At 31.0% G+C, this 18,845-nt stretch overlaps 2 protein-coding genes and 1 pseudogene across 2 annotated transcripts; 1 reads left to right on the top strand and 2 right to left on the bottom strand.

Moving 5' to 3' along the window:
• The first annotated feature begins 5,942 nt into the window (after positions 1–5,942).
• LOC145581849 (protein ENHANCED DISEASE RESISTANCE 2-like) lies at positions 5,943–10,630 on the top strand. The gene is made up of 3 exons (XM_081638877.1): positions 5,943–6,095; positions 7,971–8,930; positions 10,346–10,630. Exons 2-3 carry the CDS (start codon positions 7,987–7,989, stop codon positions 10,347–10,349), a joined length of 948 nt encoding a protein of 315 aa, XP_081495003.1. The 5' UTR covers positions 5,943–6,095; positions 7,971–7,986; the 3' UTR covers positions 10,350–10,630.
• Positions 10,631–12,919: 2,289 nt separating this feature from the next.
• Positions 12,920–14,492, bottom strand: LOC145581848 (RHOMBOID-like protein 13 pseudogene; annotated as a pseudogene).
• Positions 14,493–15,816: 1,324 nt separating this feature from the next.
• LOC145581847 (11S globulin seed storage protein 2-like) lies at positions 15,817–17,904 on the bottom strand. The gene is made up of 3 exons (XM_081638876.1): positions 17,646–17,904; positions 16,122–16,842; positions 15,817–15,970 (listed from the first exon to the last, which is right to left on the bottom strand). The coding sequence occupies exons 1-3, from the start codon at positions 17,839–17,841 to the stop codon at positions 15,817–15,819; spliced, it is 1,071 nt and encodes a 356-aa protein (XP_081495002.1). The 5' UTR covers positions 17,842–17,904.
• Between the last annotated feature and the right edge of the window lie 941 nt (positions 17,905–18,845).

The raw sequence follows: 18,845 nt of genomic DNA, 5'->3' as shown, positions 1-18,845 counted from the left end.
ATATATATATATATATATATATATATATATATATATATATATATATATATATATATATATATATATATATATATAATATTTTTAAAAATTCAAACAAATTGTACATCGCATAGGCTTCATCTAGTTTATATTCTATTTTCTAGTTAGTTTTGATTTTTATGGTAAATGTCAGATGACTTTTTATTTATTAATTAATTTTATTTAAAAAAAAAATTGTTTGCAAGAAAAAATGAAACATAAAATTTTTATGGTTCAAGGCCTCCGAGTCAACATTTTAGCTATTTTAAGAATTAAGATATAATTGTTGGGTATATAGTTTTACTAAATTAGTCATTTCAATAAAAGATACTTCGTATGAGTATAAATTATTGAGTATAGTACTTTTATAAGCAGGTATATTATTATATTTGTTGATTCCCAATTACCAAGTAACCAACTACTTCCTCTGTCTCTATTTTTCTGCCCTATTGGATTTTTCACGGTTTTCGAAACGTGTGTTAAAACATAAATATCTCAAGATCCATAAGTGTAAACATTATAAACATTTGTTATTAATAAAAACATACAATTTGATGAATCCAACAAGATCTCACTTGACTATATTATCACATACGGAGTATAAATTAATGGAAAATTATAGTCAAAGTTATTAAAAATTGACCCAAAAATTAACTATGGGGTTGAAAAAGAGAGACAGAGGGAGTAATTAATACGGTAATACCAGCTGATACATTGAAAACAACTTGCTCAAAAAAGAATGAAATTGATATAATAAAGTGTGATGAGAGACTAGCAGGGAGACAACAAAATTGAGGATTTTTATCCTAATTTTAACTCCATTGCGACGTCATTTATGCCAAATTCCAATCTTTTTGTGAGCACGTTATTTTCAATTCAACCAATGATACAAGTTATTGTCAATAAATTATACTTAGGCCTCGTTCTCTTCACCTTATTTTTGTTGAAGTGAAATTATTTTTACTGAAACAAAATTATAGTTGCTGAACTTAAATTAATTTTACTAAACTTAAATTTATTTTACTGAAATGAAATTATTTTTGCTGAACTGAAATTATTTTTTTTACTGATTTTTTATTATAATTCTTCTTTTAAAAAATTGAATTTTACTTAATTGAACTTATTTTTACTGAACTGAAAATTTTTTTACTGAACTGAACTTAATTTTACTGAACTGGACTTATTTTTACTGAACTGAACTTATTTTTACTTAATATTATTTTTTTAAGGTGAAGAGAACAGGGCCTTAGTACAAATAAAATTGTCCATGTGATTGTAAACATAAATTGAAGAATCAAGTGTTCAGAGGTAAGGGTATATAGGGTATATATTTGTGGTGTAAACAAAAATACCCTATATATCCTTACCTTTTAGCACTTGATTCTTTAGTTTATATTTATAATTACATGGGCAAATTTGTGTCCAATTCTTATAAATGGTGCAATATTAAAAGAACAGAATTATCAACGAATTAACTCTGAATATTTATAAGTTTTTAACAAACTTGTTGATATTGTTATTACTCCCTAATGCACAATTCTAGTAAGACATCACTAAATAATTATAAAAAATAATAAATCACATTGATTCTAGTAAATGACATCTTAAAACTTGCAATCTTAAAAGTAAGTAACCCCAAGGTGCAATTTTTTTAAATAATATATAGACCTGTATCAAACAATAGATATATATGTTGCACAAGGCTTAAACAAGTCACGATTAAAAGATAATTAATTAAGGATCATGGGCGGATCTAGGGGGGGTTCAAGGGGGTTCATTGAACCCACAGATTTTTCGGAAAAAAATTATAAGTTTTAATTTTTTTTTTAAAAAAAGAAAAAATAAAAGGGTTAAAACAAATTTATGTGAGATAAATAATCAAATGTGAAAGCGTGGCACATTGGTAAGGGAGTGATTGTTAGAGCATTGAATCTCCTTCTAAGGTTTGGGTTTGAATCCAGCTGCCCTCATTTTATGTTTTTTTTTTTTATTTTGTTATTCTTTTTCGAGCTGAGTTCTTCCTTTCTTCGTGAGTTTGTGAGACCGTTTATTCCTCTACTCTTAATTCTTAAATCTTTATTTTGTGGTTAATCTCATTTTATGTTTTTATTTTTTTTTTTGTATTTTTTTTCGAGTTCTTCCGTTCTTCGTGAGTTTGTGAGACCTCTTATTCCTCTACTCCTCTTAATTCTTAAATCTTTATTTAATGGTTAATCTCATTTTATGTTTTTATTTTTTTTTGTTATTTTTTTTCGTGTTCTTCCGTTCTTCGTGAGTTTGTGAGACCTCTTATTCCTCTACTCCTCTTAAATCTTTATTTATGGTTAATTTTATTAAAATTAGTGATAATTAGTTTAATTACATACTGATTTGTTTAACTGGTTTTGATATATTGTTGAATACTTGAATTGTTGACAAATTAAATTGTAGAAACTTAGAATTTTAGATTTTTACTTGGTCTTTTAATTGATAATTAGAAGAAGTTTACATTGTTAAATTTGTGTTTATTGGGGACTTGGGAATTTTTTTTTTTTTTTTTAAATATGTCATATTGATTCTTTGCAATAGAATTATAGATTTATAGAAGTAGTAATGTATTAGCACGCTTTCAAAGTATGAAAACTCGAAAAATGTTTTTTTTTTATTTATAATTGTGAAATCCATCCATTTGTAATTAAAAATAAAAAATAAAAATTGAACTTATGTATTGAATATTTAGTTAATATATGATCATCGTTTTTTTTTAAATTCCGAACCCACAGTTCGGAATTCCTGGATACGCCACTGTTAAGGATGCATTATGTTTCATTGTAATAAAATTATATTTCATTACCTACATCAGTGACATCTTTTCCCAGTGAAGAAGAAGCAACACCATCCATCACACTGCGATCTTTGACGGAAAATCCTTCCATTTTTAATTTGCATCTGTCTAGTTTAATTGTGAAAAATGAAAGTATGAATTAGAAAGCTACAAATAAAATAGATGCAAAAATAGATTAATAACGATTGCAATGTCAATCAAAAATACTTTCTATGATTTCCGAATTTAATTATTAACTAGATAATGCTTGAGCCATGCTCGGGTCTTAAATTAATATTGAGTATTAATTAAAACATAGAAGTCCCTATATAAATATAAGCCAATAGTCAACTTTTTCAAAAAAATATATATATATAAGTCAATAGTCAACCACAAATAAATAAATAAATAAATAATGAAGTTTATAAATAAATTAATAATTTTGAAAAAAAAAAAAGTAATATTGTTTTGGAGGGAAGAATCCCACCAAAAATTATCTCACTTTAGTATGTACTATATTAGTCCCGTGCGATGCACAATTTGAACAAATAAATTTTCTATATTTGTTTATTTTTTCATATCAAAATTAAAAGCGAAAAAATCTCAAAACATATAATACATCAAATATTAAAAGAAAAAAAAAATAAAGCTCATATAAAAATTGAATGATGAAAGCAATATTTGAGGAGGAAAAATTAAATTTTTATTGTTAGAGAGAATAGATTGTTTTTCATAAATTGATATTGATATTAATAATAATATAGTTTACCAAAATTTTAATAAAAAAAATTATAAAAAGATGACATCATTTATAGTTTTGGAGGGAAAATTTTTAATGACAGCATGACATGTGTTAAATTTTTGAATAGGATGATGTCAGCGGTTGCTATTTTAGTATTAGTTATAGATGTTAATAATATCCTTGGTTAATTATTGATAGAATAAATAAGGTTTTTTAAAAAAAAAAAAAAAAAAAAATCGTATACAATAGAGATAGTCAAGATTTTACGGTTGTTATGACCGTTAAGTAGGTTAATGTTGTTGCTTGGTACTAATTGTAACCTTAGTTTACAAGAAAAAAAAAATATTTTTATCAATATCACTATACCCCAAAAAATTTTAAAATGTAATATTTACTCATTTTATGAGCACATTCAATATTTAACCAGGTGAAACTAAATAAGTAAATTAAAATCAAATGTAGAAAACTGGATTAATTGATTCATTATACTAAAGTCTAATCGAAAATTACATAATTAAATAATTTAATTTGAGGAGGGAAAAAGAGTAATTTGATAATAATTCAATCATTTATACAAATCGATAAGTTTATCGAATCAAACATTTATGTATAAATGATGATTGTATATAACAAAATACAAACTGAAACATTGAAAGGTATATATAAGAATGCATACCTGATTAAAAAAAGTATTTATCCAGCGAGAAAATAAAGGGCATCTAATTCGCCAAAATAAAATTTTGTCGAATGATGTCCATTAGAGTGATCCATTATTTTGAAAGTCTTAAAGTGAAGAGGAAGAAGAAGAGGTTATGAAAAGGAGGAGGAGAGAAGAAGATGATTTGTTTTGATGCAATAGTATGGCAATTAGAAGAACTATTTATAATGAATAACTAAAATTAGGGTTTATTTGTTGACAACCTAAGGTGGCTTAGTGAGTTCTAATGGATAGGATTAGACCATCTATGTGTAAAATGAAAAATGACATTTCACGTCAATCTTACATAGTTTTATTAAGCAAAAGAAAACTCTTTAAGAAAATTTATTTATTAATTATTAAAAATAATATCCCTTCCTACTATATGTGGTTGATTCTTTTGGATAACAAAAGTAAATGTGTTCCCACTAGATAAGATATGAAATCAAACCCATAAGGTAAAAAAAATGATACACTAGGATGTACCAAATCTTTAAATAATGACAATAATAATAATGCAATCTACATATACTCCCTTTGTTTTATAAAATTCTACTGATTTCTTCCAAATCAAAAATATTTTGGTCTATCGATTTACATATATATATTTTAAATTTTTTGTAGAAATTTTAAATGTATGCGTTTCAGTATGATACTTCAATGTTACATAAATAATATAAACCGTTAGTTTAATCAAAATAATTTATACATAAATACATCATACATAATTCATAAGTCATACCCCTACTTGATACCAGTCATACATTTACCTATTCTGATCATTTCAGGATACGTGTCTTTAAACTATATTCCAATAACTCCTCGTTCACTTCACCTTATTTTTGCTGAATTGAAATTATTTTTACTGAACTGAAATTAATTTTACTGAATTAAAATTATTTTGCTGAACTAAAATTATTTTTATTGATTTTCAGCTATATCAATAAACCTATACTAAAGGCGAATCTCAAATGACACATGTCATTTTGTGATAAAATATTTTCCCGCCTAATTTTACATTCCAAAATTTTCTTTTTACTGCGGTTGTTACTAAATCTTACCATAACTTAAATTATCATTTTCAAGGATAAGTACATACACGATATTTCATTGCCTATTTCATTAATTAATTAATAGCAATAAATTTCCTTTTTATATTACAACAAATCTAAAGTTGGAAAAACATTATTCAATTAAATCAATAATTTATAAAATTTCTACTAATTAACAAATAAAGAAAATGTTTAAACTGTAATCAATTTTTTTTAAAAAATATTATACATAATAATTTCTTACAAAATTAATGTTAGTACTATAAATTCAAAAGGTGTATGTGTCAATTAATTTCATTAAAATTTAATTATGATAATCTTTGAATTAATAAATTAAATAAAAATCTTAGTACTATCCATGCATGCACATGATCTATACTAGTTTTCTTCTAAAAGGAAAAGAAGTGAAATTATTTTTACTAAACTGATTTTTTTTACAAAATATTAATTTTTAAGGTGAAGTAAACAGGGCTTAAATATAACGAAAAAAAAGCCCATTTAAATTCGAGTCGGGTCGGCCAACGGGCCATGCGGCGGTGCACCCATCTTTGTCACCACTTTTCTTTTCGCTAAAAATCTCAGGACTCAGCAATCTGTGGGTCCCAATTACAAATTTTGCTGCTCCCAAATTAATTTTCTCTTAATTTCTTCAAAGATCAAATCTTTTCTGTTATTTCATCCTCCATTAAAAAACCCCATTCTTTTCTTTTTCCACTAACATCTGTTTTATTTTTATTTTTTGAATTAAAGGTAAAGAAGGAGTCGGATCAATTAAGCTTTAAGGTCAGATTTTCATTCTTTATGATTTTAATTAAATTAAATTTCATATTTTTTGGTCACTTTTTTGTGTAAGAATTCTCTATCATATGATTGCTTTGTAATCTGGGTTTTGTATTTTTTTTTTTTTTGTTTTGGCAATTATTCATATTATGTGGTAATTGCATCCTTAATTTGTATATGAACTAATTTTGTGTCAAATATATCTCAATTTTTGAGTGTGATAAGATTGCTTTTATTTTGGTTAAGGTGTTATTCTCATTAGAATGAATGATTGACTTAATTTTGAGCTCCTCTCCTTAAAACAAATAAAATAAACCTATAAAATGAAAAAGATTGTTACAATTGAGGAAGTGAGTCTAAATACCCAAATTGTTAGTCTAGTTTATGATGACCAGGAAAAGAATACATGGTATCTAACTGTTTATTGGAAGTGTGAATGGAATAGGTGATGTTATAACTTAGTTGAAGAGCTGCTAATATGTAAGTCATGAGTATCTTTTGCGCCAATGCGAAAGAGAGTAATGCAGGGGTAATATTGCAATTCGAATGAGACTACATGATGTTAATTTTTATGATGATTCATAGTTTCGGTTCATACCATGAGCTAAGTGACTGTTATCTATGTGTGATCAGATTGATACTTTATTGGATAAAGGAGGAGTTGGGAGAAGAGATGAAGGTGGAGTAGAGACTGGAAGAGTTATGAGAAAATGTTTACTTGAATAGTTTAATTTATTGAACTTTAAAGTGAGACATATGAATAATCTCTATTGTCTGTGAGTACTACAAAGGATGTTTTGATGATTGTATATAGTTATTGAATAATATCTTGCTAAATTGTCCATTTCGGAAAGATATTAATCATTGACACGGGTGAGATTCGTGCTCCGTATAACCTTTATCCTTCCCTATTTCAACCCACCTTAATAGATTCTCCGTATCCAGATAAGGGTTTAATATCTTTATAGGTCTATGAGTTACGAGTCAAGGACATTAACTGATGTGAACTTTGTAGATACATTAATGGTTTTCTTCTTCCCGTATCTAATTTTATGCTTCCCGCGTCTAGCAGTGTTTGAGGTCAGATCATTAAATGAGATGGTTATATAACCATAATAGGCCCCCCCCCCCCCTTTCTCCTTCTCCCCCTTCCTCCTTCCTAAAGGGGAGCTTGGGCTTGTGATGATGGGTTCATATGAAAAATTGCTTCTTAAGTTCAAATTGTTTGATTGACATTTCGGCAATTCGCCATCTTTGATATGCCACGGCCCTCAAAATCATATTTTTTTTCTACAAGAGATGTTCCAGCTGACTATAGATCATTCTTTTTGCTCACTTTCTGAATTTAGTTACGTTCAAATTTATTTCTTGATTGATCATAAACAAAACGCCGACCCCATTTATGGGATTAAAGCTATGATTGATTGAATGATTGGTTGAGATCATAAACAAAAGGGACGAATCTAGTATGGAACCATCATTCAATTAGGACAAGTCCCTCCTCTCTGATTTTGAGAGCTAGGTTGCTTACCAACCCCCTTCCTCCCTCCTAGAGGGGAGGTTTAGCTTGGGATATAGATATTAAGTTGCTTGTGCAGTGATATTTTACCATCTCTAAGATGCCACAGCCCTTTATTTTTCTACCAGAGATGTTTATGCTGGCTTTAGATTATTTATTTTGTTTGCTTTCTGATTTTGCTTATGTTCATATATATTTTCTATATCGATCATAGACAAAAGTGGCAAGTTCTTTTGTTTTTATTTATTTTATGTAACTTAGTTTGCATTGAGAAGGAAGAACGAAAGATTTGAAACATTGAATGAAACTAATATCTTACTCTCTATGTATTCTCTTTACCAACACAATCTTTGTTACAGATAGCCTTCTGTGGTAATGGCTAAGCATGATGATAATGATGAACCTGAATGGATAAGAAGGATACAATCAGAAGGGGCTGTTCCTTTGCTCGAACCTGACAACTGTCCCAATGGTTGGGCTTCACCTTCCGGTGACATATTTAAGGTTAGGGGTCCAGAATACTTTACAACTAAAGTGAAAGTTCCCGCTGGGGAATACCTTTTGAAGCCTTTGGGCTTTGATTGGGTTAAAAGTTCTTCGAAGATTTCTGAAGTCTTAAAAGATCCAAATAATCGCATCAGAAAAGTACTTGACAATGAATTTCCAGAGGGAAACCGACCTTTTGTTTGGGCTTTTAATCTTCAACTCCCAAGTAAAGAGAACTACAGTGCTATTGCATATTTTGTGTCAACTGAACCATTCGTAGAAGGTTCTCTGATAGATCAATTCATTAAGGGGGGTGATGGACTTCGAAATTCAAGGCTTAAATTGATTGCAAATATTGTGAAAGGGCCTTGGCTTGTTAGGACAGCAGTTGGAGAACAGGCCATTTGCGTAATTGGACGAGCCCTTTCCTGCAAGTATTCTGTAGGAGAAAACTTCTTAGAAGTGGACATTGATGTTGGCTCTTCTGTAGTTGCTAATGCCATCGTTCATCTAGCCTTTGGTTATATAACATCACTAACAGTTGATTTAGCATTTCTTATTGAGAGCCAAACTGATACAGAGCTTCCTGAGAGAATCCTAGGGGCTTTTAGATTCTCTGAACTAAACCCTGATTCAGCACAGTCATTTGAAGCATCATCTGTTGCAATCCCTATTACTTCATCCACACCACCTGGTATAAGTTTCTGGAAGTCACTTGGACAAGGCTTCACCAATCTTCTTCATCCAGGTGCTAGTGAAGCTGGTGCAGTTGCTGACACTCAAGTGAATGGAACTTCAGATCATGCTGATAATGTTGAAAACACAAAAAATACGTAAGTACATCCATTGCTTAATGTGAACACCTTATATTTTTGAAGTAAATTGATGAGTCTTTGTGAGACCTTACTTCCCCATCGGGAGAGAGGGGGGGGGGGGGGGGGGGGAGGAGGTAGAATTTTTTCTAATTTTTAGCAGTTGTCCAGAATACTTGTGTCCTAGGATCAATATGATGACTGACTCCTTTACATATAACGAAAATTTCAATTTATTTTCTCTTCATTTTCCAGATTTTCAACGATGCTTGGTTCTGTATAAATTGTATATTTTCAACAGAGAATCAGGACTTTCTGATTCTTTGTCACTTGTAAATGGTCATTCATGCTCTTTCTGAGGCTGTTAGAATACTGGTTAAATTACAGTTAGCGTAGATATTCCTTTTAAATGTTCACAGTTCTTCTCACCAAAATTACGTATGACAATGTGATGATAGTTTCAGTATATATTAAGATGTTCACTGGGTGAATTTGTTGTCGTCTTCTCTAGAATAGAGTACTGAATCTTCTGATATCTAACTGGAATTGATCAATATACTATGCTATAATCTTAGTAGCACAGATATGAAGAGGGATACACTTGGTAATAACTTGAACGCATCTTAGAGTAATGTAGATCGTTTTGTACTAACTTTGTTATGTTCTTAACTTATATCTATATACTACAAAATAAAATATTTGGTTGGAAACACTTTTTGGTGATGAATATATAGAAACTATGTTATATTATTATCATGCAACCTACCCTGTGTATGGTAGTATTTCTATATGTAGAAAGGCTTCTATTTTAATTCAAAATATAAATGGAAGTATAATTTCATAACTAGGACCTATATTATTAGTATATATGCATGTGATCCGTGTGTGAGATTTCATTTGAAACCAAATAATGGTATAATAGGCAGTTAGAAATTTGGACACCAGGTCCTTGTGAGTTAGCTTATACGTATTACAATAAAGATTTTCCAAGAGGCAAAGTTACATTCTGATGTTCAAGGGTTGATGCAGGTTATCGTTGGTTATGCTCAATAGAATGGATTAATGTGACCAATGAATTGATTTGTGTTGGTGTCATTCATCTTTAAAATGAACAGAAATTTTACACTTTTTTGCTTTTGCGACTAATTGAGTTTAATATAAACATAAAATAACCATCATTCAGAGCATGAAGGTACTGCTACTCTTCTTGTACTTTGTTCGTTAGGAGAGGAAATAGGGTACCATCAAACTGAAATCTATGACTTGAACCTTGTGTTAGTATATTATTATTTCCAGAAAGCAATATTTGTTTCTATTGATCATTGTTTTGTGCTAATTGACTATAATTCTGATTTTTTGCTTCTCAATTGCATATAGAGGTAATTTAATGCTGTACCATCTTGTTGAGATGCTTACATCTAAATTGTTGGTTGCAGATGAACCAGGTAGCTTTGGGGACTTCAAGCACATTATAATGCTCAGAACAGTAGTGAACGATTTGCATGATTGCAATAAGGATTCTACATTCTCGTTGTCATTGTTTGTTCTTCATGCTGATTATTTTTCATAATTCTGTCACAACCTCCATGTCAGAATTCAGATTTCTTTCATTCATTTAGCCCAGTCTAGGATACAACTATAGCTACAAATCTTTTATTGTTGATTGTTATGTACAGTTTTAAACTCTAAACATGAATCTCAGTTTATTTGTATGTTGCTTATACCTGGTTTCTTTTTAGATTGAATTCTCACTTGTTAATGAAGGACTGAAGGTTGTTTAGGAATTTCAAGTTTTCAACTGGCGGCCGGTTGGTTGTGATTTTCTTCTGACCGGTTATCGGCTTACAGTTCTTGGAGTGGACCGGGCCGGAAATTCCAACTCCCCACTTGATACAAAGAACGACGAGTGGGAATTGTAATAAGATGATGCTTTTCCAAAGTTGGAAAACATTGCATATACTGAGAAATTTGTTTAGCCAAAATTTTGTTTGCTAATAAAATGAACTTATTTTTCGTAATCTCAGTGTTATGATGAAATATGTACCCTTATGAAAATGATTAAAACAGATGAATAACAAATTTATGTATGGTAATGCTGCATTATTCAGCATATCTCATGATAGAATCATATAATATGGCCTTAATTGGTCAACATATGGATATTGGAACAAAAGAGAAATTCTTTATTTAAATCTTTCAAATTCTTAGCAACACTCTCTTAATTGTAACAGGAGAAATACGAAGTAAAGGCTAACTAGAATGTATAATTGTTCATCTGAGATTCTAAAGAGAATTACAAAAGTAAGCAGAGCTTCGCTGAGATAGTTCATGCTTCTGAGTTATAGCAACTTCTGAATCTCATCCTGTGCAAGGGAAATGGTTGTGTCTAACAGAAAAGCGAACAAGAGATTTTTAAACCCTACACTTTCACGATTCATATCAAACCGTTCCAAAACAATGTGCTACTTAAGATCCCAAAGAAAGAGTACATTAGTATCATAGCTAAATTCCTTCAGAACGACCCCAAACAAAATGTAAGTATGAAAAAACCAGTTCGTTAAAGGTCGGAATTCCAACAAACCAAATATAATAAAGTAAGAACTAACAAGTAATGTCATTCAGAGTTACATTCACCTGCAAGCCCAACTGCCCAACAGAGCAGTGTGAAGGTTGGTTCAATATAGATAGATTTGAGAAGTTAGGGTGATGAAGACAAAGAAACAACTCACAATCCAATAAACAACAAAGGATCCCCATAAAAGATCACACAGATAAACTTGGACTCATTTGAAAAACTAGGCAGTGGCTAAGCAATAAAAATCACCATTAAAACCTAATTACACATAACCAGACCAGATAATTTCATATGGTACACCAGAGTTAAGAGTTTGACCAAGAGATACCATTAAAATATGTAATATTATGCAGATTAATTCCGAACATGGTCACAAACATTTATGACACAAGCTTGTCCTTAGGAGATATAGAAATCTGAACATCCCATTTATTACACTCAAAATGCAGTGGACTTTAAAGAGTATTGTTAAGTTGAATTTCAGCCACAACTCAACTCAACAATCAGCCATGCCAATAAATATTTTTCTCTAATGTGATCCTTTTAAAGCCTAGACAAGAATGAATTCATTTTAGAGAGAATTATTCTCATTATAAATAATTGACATAAAATAAGCCACATGATAGTGAGTTATACACCAGGACAAAAAGGCATCAAGGAACGGGGGTTGTTCTGCAAAACTTGTGCTCTACTTACGGTTCAACAAACTACTATGATTAAATGCTAACAAATGATCATGAACAGGTTAATTAAATATCAGCAAACTACTTAAGGTTCAGCAGAATGCATCTTTCAAGGATTACTTGTTCAATTTGGAAATAAATTCCCTTATTGCATCACCTTAGTCGGCTAGCATTTCAAGCTAAGCAAATGTTCTCCGGGATGGATTTGGATAGATCAAAACAAGAATGAGACTTTTTTTTGTAATGTAAGATTTTAAAGATTTCTCTATCAGTTTGTGTTATCCTCATGAGACTACAAAGAAAACCAACAGTTGCATAAACTAAAATGTGATATTCAAAGCGTTAAGTTCATTGTTGTGCAGCATTTGAAACCAAACCAGGTTTCGACATGTCTATGAATCTAAGGCCGGATACAGAACAAATTTCAACCTACATTAATTTTCATTGGGACCCTGCATACAACAGAAACTAGAGACTGTGCTTCCTCATCAAGATCAAAAGTGACTACAAAAGTAAAAAGCAACACTTATAAGTAGTTAAGTCAGCCAAAATAACAATATTGACAGTTGTAGGATGGTAATGATTTCAAGAATGCTTAATTATGTCCAGTCATGTCTCATGTACAAAATGGAACAATATTATAAGAATAAGATTTTCTCCCTATATTTCCCAGCTGAAAGATAAGATGCAAACACGCTCATCTGAGCTATCCCGCCACCCCCCCCCCCCCCCCCCCCCAACCCCACCCCAAACATACAACTCTCAATTGCGTTACCAAACCATATACAAAGATATTGTAATCCTAATCTAAAGCTGACCTTTAATGAGCCAACAGAACAGGTAATATATACTGCACCATCAATTTGTCAAAATCTTCTTTATCCAGGCTGGTTGAACAAGAGCAAAAAAAGTTGTACATTCCTAAAGAGGTCAGCAAATGCAGAACAAGCTATGGCTCCCAGAAAGTCTAAGGATCGCATTAAGAAACCACCTCATGTTCAAAAAGAGTCAGCCAAGCATGGTATATATCTAGTATTCTTGCTCCAATCATATACATTGTGAGACCATTAAAGTTTAAACCAATTCAACGCCTCCTGCTGGCACTGAACTCATCTGCAGTGTTCTACCGTTGCCAGGTGCAAGAAACCGAACAGTGGGCAGTGAAGTTTCAGAAACAGATTCAATCTCAAGGAAATCAAAATCATAAGCACCAGAACGCTTCAAACTCCCAACAAAAACAAGAGCAATCCATCCTAACAATGTCAAAGCCCAGTAGTTGTTCATCCCATGAATCAAACCCCATCCAATAGCATACCCAACAATAATTCCTGACAAATGCCCAAGAAAACTTGCTTGAGGAACAATAATCGACGTGAAGATAAGCGATTCAAATGGTGCAAAACTAATAGGAAGAGAAAGAAGACCAAACAAATTCAATTTAGAAGACGGTTGCTTCACAGACAAAATCGTCATCCACCCAAAAACAACACAGGAGTACCCAACAGCCGTTACTCGTCGAAAATGCTCTAACTTTAGCTTATTAATCAGAATATGATAAGCCCACAACACCAAACCACCAGATAATACAATCAACACAAGAGTGTAATGAAGATAAAACTGAAACCCAAGACCAATATCCCCTAATTGCTCCACAACACCAAGACTCCAAAGAGCACTCATATTAAACACAAGATGAATCACACTAATATGCGCAAAAGCCGATGTAATTAGCCTCCAATGATGCCCTTCAAGAGCAGTTTCATAGCTCAATCCCACCTGTGAATACCCAATATTCTTCTTTTGGATATAATACCAAATTGCACTGCAAATTGCTATAATACAACTAGTTGCTGGTTTTTCCAATATCTCATACATCAATGGCTTCCCCATTCTAATAAAAATAATAAACCCTAGTTTTTCAACAAGATTAGGGGTAATCCCAGGTCATAAATTGCAATTAAACCCACTAAATTAAGCTTACGAATCACACAATCAAGGGTTTTACGCAAATTTTATGAAAAATTAAATCCAAGAATCAATCAAGAGATCAAATTGTTAAGTAAAAATGGGTAAAGATTACAAATTTGTGAAAAGGGTACCCAGAAATGTACCTCAATTAACGAATTCCAATGAAATTTCAACTCCTACGAACAGATTAAGTGCAATCCGCAAAATTAATTGGGGTAATTTGTTTGTTGAAAATTTAGCAAGGGTTTTAAATTTAAAATTAAAATAGCTGCAACAAAGAATTGAATCACTCGAAACAAGAGAGAAAAAGACGAAGAGAAAATAGGGGCACCGACGAAATTCTGGAAGTTATTTATGATTGTGGCGTAAGCAATAAGCAGATGGTTCGAGAGTCTTCCGTACCTAACGATTGAAGGAAGTGTGGTATGTGCACCTCCCTACCAGCCCATGGTTAGGTTGATCGAGCCACGCCTATTAGGGCACATAGCCGGAATTGGACTATTGGTTGGAAGGTGTGAATCTTGTGATGAACATAATTAGATTCGGGCCGTGTTTTATTTGTCTTACGGAGTATGTTAAGTAATTACTTTAAAAAAAAAATAGGTTGATTGATGTATGAGCTAAAGGTTTAACTAATGAAAACATTAGAGGTATATTAAATACTCGGTAATTAAATTCAACTAACAAAACAATGATGTGAAAGATGTTTTGAGTAAATATATAGCATAATAATAAATTGGTACATACACTGTATTTCACTATAATGTCACCGGGGGTTGCGGTATCTAAGACTCCTTATTTTTACAATTGATTTCTAAGAATTATCACAATATAATATAGATGTGTAGAAAATCATGGCACATAAAGCATTATGTGATTAAATCCACTCCCTCGATTCCTAAATGATTGACACATTAGACTTTTTTTTTACTATTCATGTACATATTGAACATCGTTTTTTAATAACGTATAAAAAAACAAATATTATCCTGAAATATATTGTTAAATAGGATTTTTTTTTTTTTTTTTTTGAAGGGAAATAGAAATTAATATAAAGTTTCATAATATAAACTTTTTTATGTTTTTTTTTTTTTTATATTTAATTGGATATATGTAAGATTGTAAGGTTAAATTAGTGCATTGACATAATGACATGTGTCAAATTTGACTGAAATAAGTATTTAGAGACGAATTAAGTAATAAAAATGTGTATATTGCATATAAGACAATTTCACGCTCTTAGTTCAAATTCTCTAATTTAATCTCGATTTTTTTTTTACTCAATCTTCATCATGCTCTTAGTTCACATTCTCTTGTCTAATTTAATCTCGATTTTTTTTTTACTCAATCTTCATCATGCTCTTAGTTCACATCCTCTAGTTTAATCTTAACTATACGTGGAGTTTTATTGAATAATGATAAATACTAAGAGAATGGAAGTAATTGTTGATCATATTGGACAGATAAAAGGGAAACCCAAGATTAATAAAAACTAAGTACTATAACATTCCATAAAAACACAACCAATAAATTGTTCTTTAAATCTCCATAATATAAATGAAATAAAATTCTCAAAAACAATATCTAAAGTAAAGAATACCCTATTGTGCGAGAACATCACTTATTCTAAAACATTATAACTTGTAGTAAAATTCTTGCAAGTAATTAATATTACATCTTCTTAATTTGGAGGAGGGAAGAAGATCTCATCAGAAGTCCTCTTCGATCGAAACTGCTGCTCGATTTCGGTAGGCACCTTAAAGGCTGCTTCTAGCACTTGTGGTGACAATGCCTTCCACACCGAAGTCTTCCCGGCCAAGTGTGTAAAAACAGGACTGCAACCACCACAAAAAAATTTAAGTTGCGTATTAGAATTTCATGTCACATTTTAAATGTACGTATACTTTGTTTAAGGTAAGAAAAATAAACATAGAGAAATTCCTAATGTTGCGTATCAAAATATACTAAGGTAAAGAAGGTACTTACTTTGGGGTACTAATGATAGAAAACCACTCTAAACCTTCATCATCAGCAATCTTTGAAACCACAAAGAACCTTGGCACAATGAACAAATTTCCGGCCTTGACCGTTGTTTCCAACACCCTCTTACCATCAACCCCAACAACTTGAACTCGGCCACTCCCTCTAACAATGTAGGTCACTTGAAGGGCCGAGTCACAAGAGAACCCGGGCGAGCACATAGCCTTCCCATTTAGCCTAACAAGGTCAGCCCCAAGGCCTACCTCACCCACCAAAGGCAAATTCTTAGTGTTCAACACTACTACTCTTCCTCCACCCTTGATGTCAACATCTAAGGGTGCTTCCTCGCAGTTCAACACCATCCCATCGCGGTGTTCCTTCCTTGGTTCGGGCATATTATGGGACTCATCAAGCTTGACTATGCCATTAGTTGGTTGGTTATTGACTAGGGTCTTGACTGTTTCTTCAGGTAAGTCCCATGCTCTCCCTACAAACTCGGGTGTGAATCCGGTGAAGATTCCATTGGCTCCGGTGAGGTGAAAATCAGTGAACTCACCACGCTTGTGAGCCTTGGAGGTTTCACCTAAGAACAGGACAGTTAGTTCAGTGTCCTGTTTGTTGTACCACCATGTGACAACCCCGAAAGGCAGAGCAATTGCATCTCCCTTCTTGATTGCAATCACCTTCTCCTCTTTCTCAGGGAGTACAATTCCAGCTATTCCTTCACCTAATTATGTAACAAAAAATCATATGTTAATGTTACATAAATCATACTACTGAAATATATATGTACAAAAATAGTAACAAAAAGGCGGTGTTAGGACACTATAATTGACAGCCTCTTGAATCAGAAAGTTCGACTTTGAAACCAAAATAAGGTCATCTTATATGAATTAAACAAGGTCTCATTATTATTAATATATAATCAAACGATCAGATCAACACAAGCAATTAACAACGAGTCTAAAATTGACTTTGCTTGACCATGTAACACAAACAATTAACAACATCTAAATTACAAACACTAACACTTCTGTCTTTACATACTCAGTATAATATAATGATGCATAATATAATTAACGTGTTACACTTAGTCATAATAGTGCTAACATACGTAATTGGTCGAAAAATAATGGTACAATAAACCTATACGTACGGTTTATAGAGAATCATGTGTTATACTCGATCATATATTCATATGCAATCCTAATAATACTTGTAAAGAAGCAATTGTTCTATACAAATCTAATAAAAATTCTTCACCAAATAAAAAAAATCTAATAAAAATTCGATAGTGTCGAAAAAAATATAATAAATATTCAAGTTAAGTTAATCAATATAAACAAGTAATGTAAACAATTATTCAAAAATTAATAAATTATTATAAAAAATTTAAACAACTTAATCAATATGAAATTACTAATACGTCAAAAAAAATTACTAATACGTCAAATTTTGTAAACATCAATCATCATAGGAAAAAAAAGTCAAAAAAATTGAGGGTATTTCAAGAAAAGATTAATATTATACCTTGAAGAACATAAGCAACCTTAGAGGAATCGGAGTAACGAGGAAGCGCGAAACCATGTTTGTTAAGAGAAAGCTTAGCGGCTCCAATGTCACCTTCCTTAAGCATGGGAAGTTCTAAGGGATTCCATGAATGGTAAGAACCGCCTTCGCCTCCATAGATCTTCTTTGACAACTTTGGGGACAAATCAAGCTCCATTATTTTTTTGGATTAACAAGAGAAAATAGAGAAAAGTTTAAGGGTTTGATTTCTTAGAGAACAATTAAGTCAATGAATAGGTACGTAAGAAAAAGAGAAGAATTAAGGGGGTATTTATAGGTTTAAATGGTCTAACAATTACATTATGATAAGGATTATGATAACTTGGATAAGAATATAAAAATTTAATTATGTAAAGTAATTTTAGATAATATTTCAGTAATGATTTTTTTTGGGAGGGTTCTACATTAAATAGGATTTTTAAAGTTTATTCTATATTGGCCTTGGGGTAACGTATTTAGTAGGAAATTCGGATAATTTTATATTAAGTTTTTTTTTTTTTTTTGAGGATAATTTTATATTAAGTTGGATAAGCTATATATATTGAATATGTTTTTAATTTAGACAAAAATTGAAATTTAATTAAGGTATTTTGGATTAATATATTCGCCTAATTTGCATGATATCTAATTTTTTTTTTTTTTTTTTTTAACGGACATGATATCTAAACTTATTTAAGGTAGTTTTGGATAAAATATTATTCACCTAATTTGCATGTATCTAAACTTAATTGAAATTATCTAAATTTTAATTAAGGCAATTTTGGATAAATATATTACTATTCACCTAATTTGCATATATCTTACCTTAATTACCTAAACTTACTTGGACATGTTGTAATGCAATGTAATCTAATCTTGTCTAATTTACAAAAATATAGACTTTGATGTTAAAGGATACATTTTAAGATTATAATTTTGATTTTCAATAAACCATACAAATTGATTGCTACTATTAAGGTGAATTGAATATACCTTTTCACAAATCATGGCTGTAATATACAACCCTTGGTTACTATAAAATAAAATAAATGGTGTTGTGGCCAAGATAATATTATGGTATAAAAATAACGTATTATAGAGTATTAGAGTACAAATTTAAATGCGAGCCTACCATGCAACGCTTAATAACTTACCAAGATATAATATTATAAACATATCAAT

Source organism: Chenopodium album, chromosome 15 (assembly GCF_948465745.1).
Source record: "Chenopodium album chromosome 15, dcCheAlbu1.1, whole genome shotgun sequence".
NCBI lineage: Eukaryota > Viridiplantae > Streptophyta > Magnoliopsida > Caryophyllales > Amaranthaceae > Chenopodium > Chenopodium album.
Note: the sequence above shows the minus strand (reverse complement) of the source record. Positions and strands in the feature narration are given on the sequence as shown.

Bases quoted from the DNA above. Each gene is read 5' to 3' on its own strand.
- LOC145581847 (XM_081638876.1), bottom strand. From the start codon at position 17,841: ATGGAGCTTGATTTGTCCCCAAAGTTGTCAAAGAAGATCTATGGAGGC. The intron at 16,843-17,645 runs GTATAATATTAA...TTACATAATTAG, and splicing joins GGTTGCTTATGTTCTTCAAG to GTGAAGGAATAGCTGGAATT. The intron at 15,971-16,121 runs GTAAGTACCTTC...TGGTGGTTGCAG, and splicing joins TCTATCATTAGTACCCCAAA to TCCTGTTTTTACACACTTGG.
- LOC145581849 (XM_081638877.1), top strand. From the start codon at position 7,987: ATGGCTAAGCATGATGATAATGATGAACCTGAATGGATAAGAAGGATA.